Below are 17,543 nucleotides of genomic sequence, written 5' to 3' on the forward strand. Positions count from 1 at the left end.
GTTGCCGCGATATATCTTATGTTTTACACTGTTATATTTAGGACAACTCTAAAGACTCTATTTTTGATTTAATGAAAGCCCAACTATTAAAATTTCGTAAAATGCTTTTAACAGTTTCTGAGCCAATTCATATACTGTGATTCTTTGCCCCTAACAACTCTAACTTACAAGTAAATCTGCTGAATATAGCTATCGTGATACAATGGTAATTTAATGATAAGCAGCACTGCAAACATTTCAATTTAAACAGTTTTGTTTATAAATGTTGTTTTATTTGAAGTTTCACAATATTCTTCGTCCTGGCAATGGGGAAACTGTCTATGGCGATTACTTTAGTCCAATTAATACTGTAAATGAAAGTAATTCAGAGAAGAGCAGTATGTGAAACATTTTAATTTTTTGCAGTTTTTAATTGGCCGGCAGTTTTAATTGGCAGTTTTTAATTTAACCAATTAAAAAATTGGCTTTCAGTTTTTAATTTTGTGCAGATTTAATTGGCGGTTTTTATTTTTGTGCAGTTTTTAATTGGCTTGCAGATTTAATTGGCAGTTTGTAATTGTGCAGTTTTTAAATTTTATCAGTTTTAATTGGCTATGGCTTGAAAAGGGGGTTAGCGGTGTGACTCTGTAAGCCCTGCCAAAGTCGACTCGGCTCCAAATGGGTAGATGGAAAATTAGGGGCAAAACATGGAAAGCGTTGGATAACGACGGATAACCCCAACCACGCATTGCACTCCCAGCCAAAAGCAGAAAATCAGGAGAGCCATACCTGCGCTAAGCGGACCATCGATCAGCATGAGAAAATGTTTTGGTGATTTTGCTTAATTTGTGCATATATTTTTTTAATCAACATATTATTATATTTTTAATATTTCTGTATAGTAGTTTAGTTAAATAGAGCAATATTTAGCAAAAAAAAAAAAAAAAAAAAAACAACCGTGATTGTTTGATGTACGTTTTGAATCAGTTTTGGTTTTTCAATATGTCTTCGCAGGCAAACATTCAAAAGTGACCGCTATTCAAATTTGTGAGATATTAATCAAGCGAAAAAAAAATACAAATTATGCGCTGAATTTCTGTGCTGACACACCAAAACAAAAAATGTACTTAAATAAATCGTACTTAAGTACGATTACTAAAAATTTGTACTTTAGGACATTACTCTATTCATATACTGTGACTTTGAAGGGGGCGGATATCACTCATGAAAGGAAAATAACGTAAAGGAAAGTAAAGCTTTAAGGAAAGTAAACTTACAAGGCATAACTTTCCTTCCCGGCCTGCAGCAAGAACATAATCAAGACCAACTTTAAGATCTTCGTAGTTGGAACAATCTGAAAAATCAATAATGAACAGGCAATATTTCTTTATCTAAACACTGTTAGTTTGCATTTAGCAATTTTTAATACGAGTGGCCAAAACGTCGGGTCATTCACTTTTAGAAAACCAAAAAAGATGGTGCCATATGTACAACGAAATAATAAAATCAGAGCAGCTAAATACAAACAAACCAAAGCTCTAAGTACCAAGGACAGTAAGAATGAATCTGACTGTTTGATTTGGTTATGTAGAAACTGACACAACCATATATATATCTTAAATCGGAAATTGATTTTTAATGAAAAAGACCCCCATGTGCAGTTGCGCAGAGATAGAGGGCGTAAAAAAAAACAAAAAAAACGTGTGCTTTTCCTTTAGAGCTATGGTTCTCTTTGTGGATTAACAGATTGTTAATTATTGAAATCATAGAGATAAAAAGCAGGGTTAAATTCAACTAGATAGTTTTGATAATTAATCTTCATGGTTCAACTTGGCAACACTGAAGAAAATGTGATACTGCCCAAAAAACTTTATAATTTCGAAATAATCAAAATAAAAATTCTAGAAAACTGCGACACTCAGGTATGAATACACCTCAGATGGGTTCAGGGGGCAAAAAATATTTTTATTTTGATATTCTTGGTGCTTCAAAACATTGAAAGGTTCTTCGGTTCTTTGGAACGAAGGTTAAAAGAAGCATTTAACCAATTGAAAAAGCTGGCCGGAGGACTAGCCGGATATACGGAACTTAAAATGTAACTGGTACAATAAATTGTATTACAAGGCTAGTCCGTTGATTTTGAATTGAAAATAAAATATTTTGCAGTAGGCATCAAGACATGGCTAATTGTAGAAAACAGCCAAGACAGATAGTCAAAGTAATTTAGAGGCAAAAATTTTTAAATAGCACGAGTAAATGGTGGGAATAAGTATGACTCTTTGATTGGACAAGTACTTGTGTGTTAGTTTTTGGAAAGGTACGCCTGCCTAGGCACTCTTTTTGTTACCTTATTAAAAAGAATTTCATTCGTAATAAGGTTTCACTCCTTATTACCTTATTATTTCATTCCTTATTATGGTGAAACACAGCAATTTCAACACTAAAATAATTTAATACTGTAAGTTATTTTAAACACTAAAGTTATTTTAAGTTATAGCTATTTACAACACTAATATAACTTGATATAATAAACAGCTCTCACCTAAAATTAGTATTGTAGAAAATATATAAAGTTGGACAAACCTCCTTCAGTCATACAAAAATCAGCATAACTTGAAATATTATTTATATTTGTGAGTTTAGATGTAATTTAAAAAATTTTTTCAAGTCTCAGTACAGATCTCGTTCTTATTGCCTGTACAGGCGTTGCCCGTGTCTTCATCTTTTAATATAAAATGGTAGTTTTAAATTATGGTTAATGAACAATTTGGGCCGTCTTTTGTGAGTTTTAAGTGAATCGTATTTTTTTTTAGCTTTATTTGATATTATCGTCTTGTTTTATTAATCGGGCCCGAATTGAAATTCTGCCCTTTGGGGCTTATGATAGCGATTTTTTTTATGAAAAAGGGAAAATTAAATAGATTACAATTCAAACTTTCACATCAGATACAAATCGATATCAGGAGTTCAAAAATATCTGTGAAATAATAGGCAAAATTCCAAGAGGACTTTAGTAAAACAAGCACGTGTCAGGATTTGGTTAAGTGACTCAAGAGAAACAATTTTAGAGAAACGGTCTTTGTCCATCTTGTCTCGAGGATGCATAGTCCAACCTCGACACTCTTTCCGAAGTGACACAATTATTGGGAAAAGACCTCTTTGTTCATACAGTCCGATGTAGCACTCATAATCAAGCTTTAGACATTAAATTATCCCCGTCCTTAAATAATTACTCAGAAAAACGTCCAACATATTTTCTTCTTCTTTCTTTAGCAGCACCATGAATTGACTTCTACACCAGCTGCACCTGTAGGTTACTGCCCCTGATATGACATAGACATAAAATTATCACCGTCCTTAAAAAATTTCTCAGAAAAACATCCAGTATATTTTCTTCTTCTTTTTTTAGCAGCATCATCTGCACCTGAATTGACTTCTGCACCTGTACGTTACTACCCCTGATATGACAGACATAACATCATCATCGTCCTTAAACGGTTTTTCGGAAAAATATCCAACATATTTTCTTCTTTCTTTAGCAGCACTATCAAAACCTGAATTGACTTCTGCACCGTCTGCACCTGTGCATTACTGCCCCTGGTATGTAATAGACTTAGAATTATCACCGTCCTTAAAGAATTTCTCAGAAAAACGTCCAATATATTTTCTTCTTCTTTCTTTAGCAGCATCATCTGCACCTGAATTGACTTCTGCAACGTCTGTACGATACGGCCCCTAATATGACAAAGACATAAAATTATCACCGTAATTAAATAATTTCTCAGAAAAACATCCAATATATTATTCTCTTCTTTCTTTAGCAGCACCATCTGCACCTGAATTGACTTCTGCACCTGTACGTTACTGCCCCTGATATCACTGTATTCATCCCTTCTTGGATTCTTCAGCTCTCAGTGATTTCATAGACACCTAAGCTAATTGAAAACAGGTCCGTTAGTACTTCCTACACTTTCTTAAGCCATAAGCCTACCCCAGCTGAGAGACAAACCAAAGTATACTCTCTTGTAATGAACGGAAGCCAACTGATTCTAATTTTAAAAGTATAACAGAGAAATACTTGCTTCAACTACCCGCTGTATAGCCATAAATAGTTGGCTTGGGGTTGTGGAAACTTACGAATAAGGTAGGATTCTGAAATGAAAAAAGAATACTGTATAAATACTAACCAAGCATTACATTCCAAAAAGAATCAACAACATCTAGGTTTTTCCGATCAGAAGTAAATCCAAAAATATCACTACCAGAAAGTTGGTCAAGTCTTTCTCCTTCTTCTGAAAAGAGATTTAAGAATATTTTATTAATTCAGTTGCTTGATTCGAGAAGAAAATTCGACTTTACCTATAACTTTAAACAACAAAGTCACCGGAAGCCGGATAATATTTTTGGGTAAGATTTCGCAGAACTTATTTTTAGCGAATTTTTTTTTAAATAGGACCCTTGCTGGAAGTATATCAACTTTTAGACTGAGTAGCACAGGAAGGGTATTTCAAGGGGTAGATTACAGAAATTCCTGCTTTTTGTGCAGCTATGGTGACATGGTACTGTGAATGGCCTAAGAATGAAGTGAAAATATATAAAAAACAAAAGAACTTCGGATGTAACTTTTTTTTACATTTCCTATGTTTTAAATAATTTTAAGTTAAATTGACAGTGAGGGACTCGAAGTTCTGAAGCTGTAAAAGGATATATTTCAAATCCAGAGACTTGTGCAGGATTTTGGTTCAGCAAGGGACGGCAAGAAGAAGAAGATTCGCCAGAATTTAAAATTTTTTTTAGGTAATTCTATAAGAAAAAGACTAGGAAAATACAGGGAAGATCGTATTTTTAGAACTATTTACAACAAGATTAGACTGATTTTATAAAAATGTAGGCGAATGATGAAAAACAGCATAGAGATATTAATTGAGACAATTCGAACGGGCTGAGCAGACGAAACATCAAGAATATCAACTCCTGCCAAATTTCTACCGTCTATTATTCCTCGAAAAATCACTCATTTAGCATAAGTAAATTTTACTCATGAGCCCTATAGTTAGGGGCAGATCAAGAAGGTGGTTTTTGGGACATATGCATCGAAAACTGTGCTGATTACAGGCACAGAGGGGCTAAAAATTACAATAGGGGCCCAAAGTTGCGTTGGGTTCTTCCCCAAAAAGTTGATCCGTATCCACCCTGCTTATAATTTTATTTTTCCCAATTAAAGATTTATGAAAAATATTCCCAGGCATTTAACATGACCGATTAACATATGATGACAGAGAGCCAAAACAATTTGCATGTTGGATCACGTATACTACTCCAGAGGGTTGCTGGATGGCGGCAGATGTGTTACTATAAATGGGAAAAGTTGAAGCTGATAATCTTGTTAGAATGAACTATCTGTGGTACTTTTGGTAGTAGAGAACTCGATATTTCTAAAATTCTTGGTGTATATTATGTGACCATGAGGTGTGTCATCATATAAGCATAATTTCACAGAGGGAGGGACGAATAGAAGATAATTCCCATCCTCCAAGAAGCATCTAAGGAGCCGGGTTTCCACCTTCGAAGTTTTTGCTTCATTCCAGGGCTCATTGGCATTTCCTGGGAAAACTTTTTTACATTTGGTAGTTTATGTTTTTTTTTCGTTTTAATTTATAGGATAAAACAATAGTTGCCACAATACTTAAGCGCTGCTTATTCTGGGATATGCAGTGAGTTAAATACGTTCGACTTTAGTGATCAGGAAACATCGAATACCGATTAAGGATTCAGCCCCTTGGACTTCAAGTTGGGAATTATACTACATTGTATTTTAATTATATTATATTGTATAATATTGGTGGCCGGCGCTATTCCCCCCCCCCGGAAAATAACCCCCGTGGAAAATAAGGCTTTCCAAATTTGAGAATTTTATTTGAGTTTAATTGTTTTTTATTTCTGTTGGGGGAAGAAATTTTGGTACTTGTGTATTATGCGCCACTCAATCAAGTTTACGCTGTGTAAAACTCGAGAACACACCGGTTTTTCGTTACTTTAAAAATAAATTTGGGCTATAGATTTGCACATTAGGGAGAGGGAGGGGTAAAGTATAGCGGGTCTGCATGCAAAATATGTTTGGTACACTTATTCTGCATATTAGATAGATAGATAGATAAGTGTATTTTAAAGCCAAATATACGGCCATGAACACAGTAAAATAACACTAATGAAAGGGACAAATAACATAAACTTTGATAAGCGATCATCATAAAACACTTAAATGAAACACTATATTAACATAATAATAGTACTTACTACTTGGAAAAACGGTCATTGAAAAAAAGAAACATTTAACGCTTGGAAAAAACACTTAAATGAAACATTACATTTACTTTATACTCGGATTTTTTTTTTCTTTTTAGTTAACAAAATTTCCAGATTCCTCACTATTCTGCTGTAATTTTTTAGTGGCCACATGCCTAGAAAGAATTGTTTTCTGACTTCAAAATATCCAAACACTTTACCCCCCCCCCCCCTATGTGAAAATATATAGCCCAAATTATATGTTTCCTATATATTGTGTCACTTGTCTTTGTCCTGTCTCGCGCTAAGCTGAAAAAACTAGTGAAGAAACAGGTTTTGTTTTCGAGTTTTACACAGTGTAGACTTGAGTGAGTTGCCGTGATTGAGTGAGTGAGTTTTAAGGGGGGTATACGCCTAGAACCATTATATTATATTGTTATTATATTGGCTAGCACAAAGTTAGAAATGACAAACCACGTTTTTAGCAAAGCTAATTTTTAGAACAATACCACTGCTACTAACATCTCACCGCAGCACCAAGCCACCTGAGGCCAACACAGCTACGCACGCTCTTCTTCCATCCCAATCTATTTTAAAGCCTACCTCTTTACGCCCTCACAGAAAGTTACCATTTCCTTTCTTTATGACATCCTCCCACCCCAACCGAGGACAACCTGCTTTCCGTTTAGCCCTAGAAGGTTGGCCGAAGATGACAATCTTCGGCAATCTGTCACCCTTCATCCACATAACGTGCCCTAGCCATCTCATCATTTCTCTCATTATAGCCATAGAAAGCGTTTTAGAACAATAAATTATAAATAAACCTTTTTTTTAGAAAGAAAAGGTATAATTGACCACACATTACAAAATTTTAAAATTTAACTGGTTACAAGCACACATATCATTTTAATGGTTACATATTATATGCATACAAAAACCATGTTAAGGATAAAACAGTTTTTATTATTTTTTATTGCTCAAGATGGGTACCGCGATTCACTTAAATGGGATTTTTGGCTATAGTGATTCCAATAGTGCAATTTTCATTTCCGCCAGACACTTTTTTGTGAGGTTTCGGGGTATTTTTCGAAATTCCTCAAATTGGAATCTAAGGATGATTAATTTTAGGACGGGGAAAAATTTGCCAAGAACAATCCCCAAATAAACTTGAAAACACAGTGAAAAAACTCTATCCCCTTAAAGTGACTGCATGTACCTATAGTGTGCGAATATCTACTTCGATATTTAAAAATACATCTATTGGTACAGTATGTTTTCATATGGGAAAAGAAACAGAAAGAAGGGGACAGAGAGAAAGAGAGAGTGAGAGAGAGAGGGAGAGAGAGAGAGAGAGAGAGAGAGAGAGAGAGAGAGAGAGAGAGAGAGAGAGAGAGAGAGAGAGAGAGAGAGAGAGAGAGAGAGAGACTGGAAAAGGTCGAAAGTCTAAATGTACAACAATCAATAATAATTGTATAGGCCTACATATACCCTTAACAAGTTACCTTCAGATATAACTTACCGAAATTCAGTAAATTTTTCGTTTTCTCCCCAATGAGAGACTTCAACTGCTCTTCGGGGCTTTTCTTATTTCCAGTCGAAACCCACTTCAACTCACCAGTTGAGAAAGCTTCAATCAAATTACCTAAGTGCTTCAATTGACTCCAAAGACGAGATCCAGCTGAGCCCGGGTCTTCTGGATGAATAGTTGCTTTCTAAAACCATAAAAAATTAATTAGTGTGAGAATTGTCAAAAGAATTTAGACGATCAACAATTTCTATTTGGCTCCTCACCTCTTGATTAGCGCTTAAATATAGAACATGACCAATCTATGTCTCTTAATGAGGTCTAAAAAATCTAAGAAGGTGGACAATTTTGGTCTATATTGACATTTCTTTGAATTTTCTAGATCTTAATTTTTATTAATTATATCATAGCCAAAAGAAGGCTAAGTTAGTTTTTTTTTCTTCTCCAGAAAAACTGAGTTTTTAAACGAGGAGGTGGGCACTCTACAGGCACGATATGCAATGCCGGCGTCATATTTGCAAAAAAAGGAATTTGACAATAATTATACCGTGATTAAGAAAAAGAAACGAATTAAATCTGATTAAAAAATAAATACTATTAGCAAACATACCTAGACAAAGGCGTGACAGAGCAAAGTATTCTCAAGAGACTGATCTAAACGACTCCACCCCTCTGGTGGAGTTAAAAAAAACAGTGGCCTAAGCATAATTATGTTTTATTTTTAAGCCCCTCTCCAGCCCTCGAAGGGTAGGGCCTGATTGCATCTGCATTAGAAAAGATTTATTTAGCTAATAGAAGTGAAGTATTTGCCTTGTCAATTTTTGAACGAAAATTTATATATAAATCCAGGTAATAAGTGTTGCTCGTAAAACTGTTCAGGCCTTGTTTTTCAGAGAAAAATCCAGCTATAGATAAAATTCAATGGATTTTTCAAAACATAGACGCGCGTGGATAATGGTCGAAACTCGGAACGAAAATGGTGTTTTCATCCCAACAAAAAGCCCGAATATACTATGGAAAATCCATCTGTAGGTATTTATAGGTTTTAAATCATGGCTTAAACATATGCAACTGGAATTTATTTAGCTGGAATCGGGATACGTGTCTAAAAAAATAAACATCAAAGTAATTCAGAAAATAAAAACATATAAATGAAATCATACAAATAAATCGAATTTAATAAGAATCCTTTTGAAATCATGTGAATTGCCCTCAGCAGCTAAAAGCTACAACAAAAATTGTTGAAAATCAAAAGCACGAAAGGTCCTATTTATTACAATTGACATTGGGGATAGTTAGTCTATCAGCACCTCAAAATGCAAACAGGAAATGAACACTAGCACAAAAGAGGACACAAGTTGCACGGCAAAGCATGATTTTCTCTCATTATTATTTACAAAACAGTTGTACGTGGAAAAGATTGTTCACAGAAAAGTGAGAGGCCATTTCGTTGCGACTCGTTGTGATGCTTGTTGTCGTATGTCTTCTAAGCACAACCTTCGTTGTGCTTCATTTTCGTATATCATTAACTCAGACATATTTCCCATGCCTTTTGCTTTAGCTCTTCGGATTCATTCATCATCTTGTATAATCTTTCATAGATGCCAAAAAAATCTTTTTCTCAACTTTTACCCCAGTAATTATTTTAGCTTTAATTACTTATTACATAATTCAGTAACAACCAGACGTGTTCCATAGCACATCTATAAAATATCTGCATAAAATATCTACCATTAGCCGAATTATCGTATTATTCTTTAGTTTCAAGTCAATGTGTGGCAAATCAGCAATTTCAATTGAAATCAGATTTTAGGCGTGAATTCAATTCCTCCTTCTTGTTTGTCCTTCGCAGAATCATAATATTTATAGGATTTGTATTCTCCACTGAGACGATCGACAATCTCACCTTTAATTTTACTTACTTTTTTTTAGCGGCGTTAAAGTAGCGCATTCCTTAATTTCATTGTAATTTTGATTACCTTGTGAATGCATCCTGTTTGATTAATGATGCTCATTGTCGCATGTCTTCTACCCGCAGATCTTGTTGTGTATCATTTTTGTTTGTGATTCTTGCTTTCCCTTGTCTTCTAACCACAGATTTTGTCATGGAACATTCGTTAGTGATCTTGATTGTGGTTTGTTGTGATGCTCGTTATCACATATCTTCTAGCCACAGATTTCGTTGTACTTCATTTTCGTTCACCTTTACTTCAGACATTTTTTTTTTCATGCTTTTTATTTTAGCTATTTGAGCTCATTCGTCATCTTGTATAATTTCGCTTGACGTCCTACACACCAAAAACGATACGGTCACCCTTGAGAAAAAAAATGATGTAAGTTGCTCTTTAAATACATGTGAATGTAATGACATATTTTTCCCAAAATTAATTATGCTGATGATGACTTATAGCATACCAGACTCAGCCAGGCCTCCTAAAATGTCTTCTGCCAGCTAGTTTTGGCCTGATTCACAGCAAAACTGGTCTTGATATAAATCTGCCCGAGTGTGAATAGATTGTTTTTAATAAATCTAGTCGAATGAAACCGCTAGCCACTGCATTTTTTATCCCTCTGCTTTTCTTCCTACTGAAAAGCTAAAGTGGTTTGGCATTACTTTTCAAAATGATCATTCTTTGACAGGCTCTAATCTTACTAGTAATGCAATACATAATGTAAGGGTTTCCTATGCTAAATCCCTACTAATTGGTGTAGATTTAATCAGCTTGCTTTGTAATACTTTTTGTTCACCGTTGTTACACTATCTTAGGTTTTTTTTTTATGTTTACCAGAAACCAGAGCTTATATGTCTACTTACAGTGCACTTCCTGAGAGGGTGTAAAGACGGAGGCTTTGAGTAGATTAGGATGGAGGAGGAGCATGCGCAGCTGTGTTTGCCTCAGGCGGTTTGGTGCTGAGGCAAATTGTTAGTAGTAGTAGTAGTAGTATATTTCTTATGGATCTGCCGCGTCCAGGAACTTCAATCCTCCGATTCCTGAGGCGAGTCCCACAGCTGCTGTAATCTAGCAACTATACTTTATTAGATTTGACGATTATATATACCCGCGAATACCTCACAATTCCAAATTCTGAAGTAATAGGATAAAGGTTGCACCTTTTCTGAACCAAAATCATACAATGATTTTTAATCTGCACGACTAGAGGAGTAAAGTGGGCCCTTGGTCCTTCTGACACTCTCCTTCCCTGCCATCTCTAATTTTTTGGCAGAAATAGAGGCTGGGGTCAGCTTAATGGGTTTAATTAGCTTTCCTAAAACCAGTATGTACTTTCTCTTCTGTTCTATATGTATAATCTTCAATATACTGTCTCTAACTTTGTAACCTCCAAGTTTCAAAAACACATTTACCATACTATCAGAACATGGGGCCGTATTGTTTTTTAATCCTTGTCGTGCCATCTTTGCTCCTCCTCGCTAAATTCTTTTATCATGACTTCCAAATTATTATTTTCCAATTATTCTAAATATTTCAAATTTTTTTTTTCAATAGTTTATGTTTCTCAAGCTTTATCACGCTTTTGCACATTCATAAGATATTCTGCCCATCTCTACTTATCATTAATTGATGCCACATTCCTTACTTTAAATAAAAAGTAAGATAAACGCTTCAATCCCTATGCAGTGTGAAAATAAGAGCATTGACTCCCGTGGCTTTGAGAAAAATAACAGAGTGGGGGTTATGGGGACGGCAGTGCCCCTTACATATACGATAATTCCCTTTATTTTGGTATTTAAGGCCACTTTTTACGTTCATCCTTTGGTGAATCATGTTGATCTATATATGTTATTTTATCTACTTATACCATGCATAGAAAAAAGCCCCGCTTTCAGCTTTTAAGGTCGTTTTTACGGCTTTTAGTGTTTAAGGCCGCTTTTTACGTTCATCCTTTGGTGAATCATATGTTATTTTATCTACTTATACCACACATAGAAAAAAGCCCCGTTTTCGGCTTTTAAGGCCGTTTTTACGGCTTTTAGCGTTTAAGGCCGCTTTTTACGTTCATCCTTTGGTGAATCATGTTGATCTATATGTGTTATTTTATTTACTTATACCATACATAGAAAAAAGCCCCGTTTTCAGTTTTTAAGGCCGTTTTTACTGCTTTTAGCATTTAAGGCCACTTTTTACGTTCATCCTTTGGGGAATCATGTGGATCTATATATGTTATTTTATTTACTTTACCATACACGGAAAAAAGCCACGTTTTCGGCTGTTTCAAGAGAAATTATGGGTGCAACAAGTGTTGAGGAGTGATCGATAATCTGGTTAAATTAAAGAAATATTACTGTTGTATGCAGTGAAGTTTTTATAAAAACGGTATAATTTGCTATACAACCTAAAAAATTTTCGCCCTCCTAGATGGGGCACTATAATTTGGTAATGTTATCATTCCAAGTAAAAGTGTATTTTCTTTTCTAAAACCTAGAAGAAGCGAACCATTTTTTTCATTTATTATCATTTGCTAAGAACAAAAAAAATATAGTTTGGTTTCTTTATTCCCTGAATTGAGCTTCATTTTTTTGACACTATAATGTTTTTTGAAACTATCATCTTTACAAATGTAAATGAAATTATCTACTGAAATTCACTAAATATAGAGTTTGATACATTTAGTTTGATACCAAAACGTCATACAGATAACAATCAAGAAATAAATAAAAAATGCAGTTTTTCTGTGAAAATTGCATTTTATTTTAGTACTATTAAGACGAATTTCAAAAAGCTACGTAGATTATTAGGTACTTACGTGTTATGGCGACCACACTAAAGAAGTGACGTTAGGTTAATCATAATGAAATATTCCTAAGTATGATGAAAATATAACACTTTAGTAATAAAATTATCGCAAATACAACAGAGAATTATGGAAAGCAGGCTGCCCAGAACGCATTACCTTAAATACCTAACCTAACCACATCTACATATTAAATATTTAATTAAAATATACTTTCATAGTATTTTGTCTCGCTCAGGCTAAGCCGATTATCTCCGAGTGGACACAGAAAACTGGTTCATTAGAGATCAAGAATAAAGTGTGATCGCTATAACACGTGGGGAACCGATTATTATTTTTGCCATAGGTGGAGACATCAAATTGAGTCGGGGCTCAGGCTACAAAACCATTGCAAATTTTATTTTCGTCATTATTTTTTACTGTTATTTAAAATGGATATAAGTTACCGTTCCTGAATTGATATCAAATGGTAATTCTTTTATTTTTAAAGTTTATTCAGAACAGTGTTATTCGATTGCTCTGGGCTGTAGTTTGCTCTTTACTAGGTTGTAGCTATCATCGCAATCTATTTTTGTGGGAGGGGGAGCATTATATAGCACATCTCTCGAACTTTACCACAGATGAAAGGTAGCACAGAAAAAAGGCAGCACAGTCATTCTAAACCTAAGTAGCGCCGATAAAACCTTTTGTTTCATTATTGGGATAATTTCGTTTTGAAGCAAGCACCAGGAAATCAATCAATAGCATTGTAGAACAAGTCACAAATCACTAAGAAGTTAGACTACCCTTATGTGGATGTAAATACCAAATTTCTGAAATCTTTTGAAGATTTTCTATTCAAGTTGATCACTTCAATGGTCATATAGGTTAGTTAAGTTAGATCAAACAGTTGAAAAAAACTCGAGTAAATACGAATAAACTACGTTACCACTTTTACTTTCTCTGTACCAATTGGAGGACACTCTAGAGTTTTTTTGGGGTTTGACCAATCACATTCGATAATCAAAGAGTTTCCACTATTGGCTTCAACATCCTTTGAGGAATGAAGTAAGTACCGGGCCCAAGCACGAATTTTGCACTAGAAATAATAAATACGTAAAATACAAAATTAGCAAAAGAACCATTCAGAAGCCAAATAGTGTCAAAGCAGTAATTGGCTCTTAACTTTTTAAAATGAAAAGAGCATTTGCAAAAATAAGGATTAACACGAACAGAAGCACACAAAAATTTCCATGGTCGAATAACAGTGTTTTTTAGAATCCATGTTTAGCGTTTTTAAGAAACCAAGTTGAATTCTGTGTTCTTTAGAACATGTTTTTAGAATTCAATTTACGTAAGTCTATTCTATTGCAATGGTTGCATCAGCACAAGCACCTAGTAATTAGCCCAGAGTAGAAGAAATTCAAAAGCCAGATTAAAAAAACTGTCAAGTTAAAAAGATTTCTCATATATGGCTATCTAAAAAATAGTAAGTTTTATTTAAATTCAACTGAATCTAAATAAAAGTAAAGTACGAATTATGTTCTGGTCTTCAGAAGGCAAGGGAGGCATCATCCCTATCTCCTTAATCTTGAGTTATTATCTCTTCATGACTGTTATATTTAACTATTTTAAGTATTTAGATTGCATTAAAAGAAGATAAACACGAAGGATATTATTTGGTGAAAAATGTATCAAACTTAATTATAACATAATTATAACACTACCGACGCAGAGCAGGATATGGTATATAACAAAATAAATTAAGGGAAAGCAACATCAAGTACCCTAAAGATCGTTAGAAAAAACTAACCAGATCAAACAAGAAAACTAAAGACAAAAGACAATAGAAAAAAAGCAGGGAGAGGGACATCACTGGACGATTATAATGCGATCGAAAATTTAAGCTAAATTTATCGTTAATATCATGTTTAGCCAAATTAACCAGATATTGCACAGGATTGAAAGAAGAAAGCAAATATGTACCCCTCCCAAAGATCGTAAAAAATAGAAGGGGGCTCATTCGATTGGGAATGGAAAGCCATAGTCCCCTTCAAGAGTCGAAAATGATTGGAGGGCAACCAGTCCCCCCCATGTACTTTTTGGTTACATGGCCCTAAAAGGGGTTACACGACGTCATCATGGGTCAAACGTCATCGTAGAGCGATAGCTTCAAAAATGTGGTTCGCTTTTTATTAAGTTACAGCAAAGAAAAAGTCGAGCGGTTGTTTGTGTATGGTATGTTCTTTATAAAAAAAATTAAACAACGCTTTGTCTAAGTCATATTCAAGTTTAATCACCTATTTGATGATCTCTTATGAATCGTCTAGAGATTTAATCACCTATTTAGATGTTAAATTGTCATTCAATACCGGATTTGTTTATTCAGTTGCCCTTTCACCGTTACATCAAAAGGGTCTTCTTTTATTTTAATGGTTGTTTTTACGAGTATTTATTTATTTTAGTGGTTGTCTTTGGCGTTTTTTTTTTAATTTTATTATTCTGCACTAAGGACGGATGAATAGAGGTTTCGGCCGAAGTATCTGAACCGTTTTTACGCTGAAAAAAGTTTTTTTTTTGCAAATTCACCGCAATGGGTTTACAAAAAAAACTTTAAAAATCGCATCAAGACGTGTTTTAATGCATTTTTATATGTGTTTACGAGTCAGACAAAAAATAAAAAAAAACTTTAAAAAAAATCAAAAATGTGTTTTTATACAATTTTATTACGTTTTAACGAGTCAGACGAACATTTCGGGGGAGGGGGGGGGGGTCAAAAATCCCTTTTAAATGAGACCTTTTAATCTTTCTTCACTCAGATTTCCAGGATCTCCCTTCACGACACCAATAGAGAGGGGTAGCTTAACACTTGCTTCAATCAAGGGTTTTAGTTTATTCGCGTTTTCAGCAAACGCGTTTTTTTGGTTTTACCACGATGCGCCGATCAAAAGTTGATCGCTTTAGTTCGGAGATTTCGTCCAATTCTTCGGGACATTGTCAACGAAGGCCTTACGGTTACTTGGTGACGCACTGTTTTTGGGACAATTTTTAAGAGTAACGGCATATGTCGTAGCTGTGGCATGTTTTTTAGGCTGCTGCTGAAAAGGGTCATTTATGGTTGTGCCACTCTGGCTCATGCATTCCACTAACCATCAACTTTCCCAGCCATTTCGTCAACCTTAGAAATCAAAGTCACGGATGCATTGGATATAGCACGGGTTTGACACGGCGAAAAAAAAAAAATTCGCATGGCTTCACAGCAATGACTATAATTTTTCAAATATCCGTTACATTTTTCTTTTTTTTCGTATGCTTCACTTTTCTTGTATAAATTCCTAGTTCTTCGTATAGATTTCCTTCGTTTTACAAACAAATCACGGTCATAAAAGGTGGTCGTTTTGCATGTCATCACGTCCAACTTAACGCTATTTGTAAGTGATTGCGTAAGAAAGTTCTGCAACAGGTCAAACACTAACCTCTCCGACACGCAAAACAAAATTAAATCCATATTCCGAGTGTAAATCATAGCCAGGGACGGTCAAAAATGTGTTCTCAGGCAAGTCACTTAGGTAGCACTTTGGAACGAAATATGAAGTGAACTGAGTGAATGTCAGTCAACGATTGATGTCTGCAATAAAACAGAAGACAACCCTTATGGGAAGTGCCAGTACTCAAATCCCCTTCCTCAGCAGTTAAAAAATAGATATCCGGTGAGTACCAATGTGGCTCTTCTTGTCTGGTAAATAGTCTCTCCCCGAATTAGCGCCATTTTTTTCTGAAGAAACAAACGTTTAATATACAACTATAAATCAGTTCATAAATCTGCTGTAATAAACCAATTCCTTCATAAAGCAAACGCTGCCATCGACCAAAAAGCGAATTAAAGTATAAAGTCCATCAAATTCTTAAATATAAGATGGGCATAGTCATCCCAAACGTTAACAATTATTAGGTGCTGAAATAAATTTCTTAAAACTAAATACAAAAAAGGTACGCAAAAAAGACGAAATAAAGTAAAATCAATTTATGCGTCATCAATATCTGCTTCACTTTCACTTCCTGATTCGTCACCAAATTCGAGTTCGTCATCCAATCCATCGCCAACAAACAGATTGTCTGAGATCTTGACACTTTCAGGAACTTCACCATAAGTTTTCAGGTTTCTGGCTTCATCGGGATTATATTTCTGAATTACATCTGCTTTTGCATCTTGAAAATCTCGAATGCCAACAAGAATAATATCTCCTGTGTTAATCCATACCTTTTTACGAAGTTTTCCTCTAATATGACATAGCCTTTTTATACCATCAAAACACATTGCTTCGAGGCGGCAATTACCGAGCATTTTGGTAACTTGGGCATATTCCTGCCCATCTTCCTTGAATATCAATTCTCTTTTTTCAGTCTCATTTTTATTCTTTCCTCTTCGGCCTTTCTTTCCTCCTTTTCCTTTATTTTTAGGCATTTTTAATGAGAGTCTTCAAACAGACAAGATTTATTCAATCTTATTTGAGTACTGATCGAAATTGTTTTATCATCACAATTATTTTGCAGTTTTTGGAAATTTGCCGTTAAAGGACTCATTTTAAATGAGACTGCTACATCTAGATGATTTTGCAATTACCAAAACATGAAATTTAGAATAAATTCCATTTTTTAACAAAAAAAAAACATTATTGTATAGAAGATGATGAATGACGTCACAATTGTGCGTTACAACCATAAATGATGTTATTGTAAAACTATGTGATGTCATTATTTACAACTGGGATTCGTTCTTTACTAATCAGTTTATTACATAACGCCCTAACAATTTATAGTTCATGGGGTAATATTTGGCCAATATTTCCTAACATCAATAAATTGTATAAAAGAGAAAATTTATAGTTTCCTAAACAAAAGAAAACGAATAAACAACAATGATAGGGAAAAGCCGAAAGAAAGAGTGATAGCTAGATAATGAGAGAAGGATAGAGAGGAAGAGAGAGAAAGAGAGAGGGAGAGAAACAAAACACATGCCAAT

The 17,543-nt window shown here is 34.5% G+C and overlaps 2 protein-coding genes across 2 annotated transcripts in view; both read right to left on the reverse strand.

Moving 5' to 3' along the window:
* The window catches only part of Zwilch (zwilch kinetochore protein), a 55,591-nt gene that overhangs the window by 22,119 nt on the left and 15,929 nt on the right, over window positions 1–17,543 (reverse strand). Inside the window, exons 5-8 of the mRNA XM_089104144.1 lie at window positions 13,470–13,619; window positions 7,784–7,976; window positions 4,167–4,271; window positions 1,257–1,333 (exon numbers count right to left, since the gene is read on the reverse strand). Of these exons, the coding sequence (XP_088960270.1) occupies window positions 1,257–1,333; window positions 4,167–4,271; window positions 7,784–7,976; window positions 13,470–13,619 (525 nt within the window). The remainder of the gene's footprint in view (window positions 1–1,256; window positions 1,334–4,166; window positions 4,272–7,783; window positions 7,977–13,469; window positions 13,620–17,543) is intronic.
* Window positions 16,545–16,988, reverse strand: LOC148941306 (eukaryotic translation initiation factor 1A, X-chromosomal-like). Its single transcript, XM_089104554.1, has one exon. The coding sequence runs from the start codon at window positions 16,983–16,985 to the stop codon at window positions 16,545–16,547; it is 441 nt and encodes a 146-aa protein (XP_088960680.1). The 5' UTR covers window positions 16,986–16,988.

The sequence above is a fragment of the Artemia sp. Qi Xiang Cuo genome, chromosome 18, assembly GCF_049724085.1.
Source record: "Artemia sp. Qi Xiang Cuo chromosome 18, ASM4972408v1, whole genome shotgun sequence".
NCBI classification, from domain to species: domain Eukaryota; kingdom Metazoa; phylum Arthropoda; class Branchiopoda; order Anostraca; family Artemiidae; genus Artemia; species Artemia sp. Qi Xiang Cuo.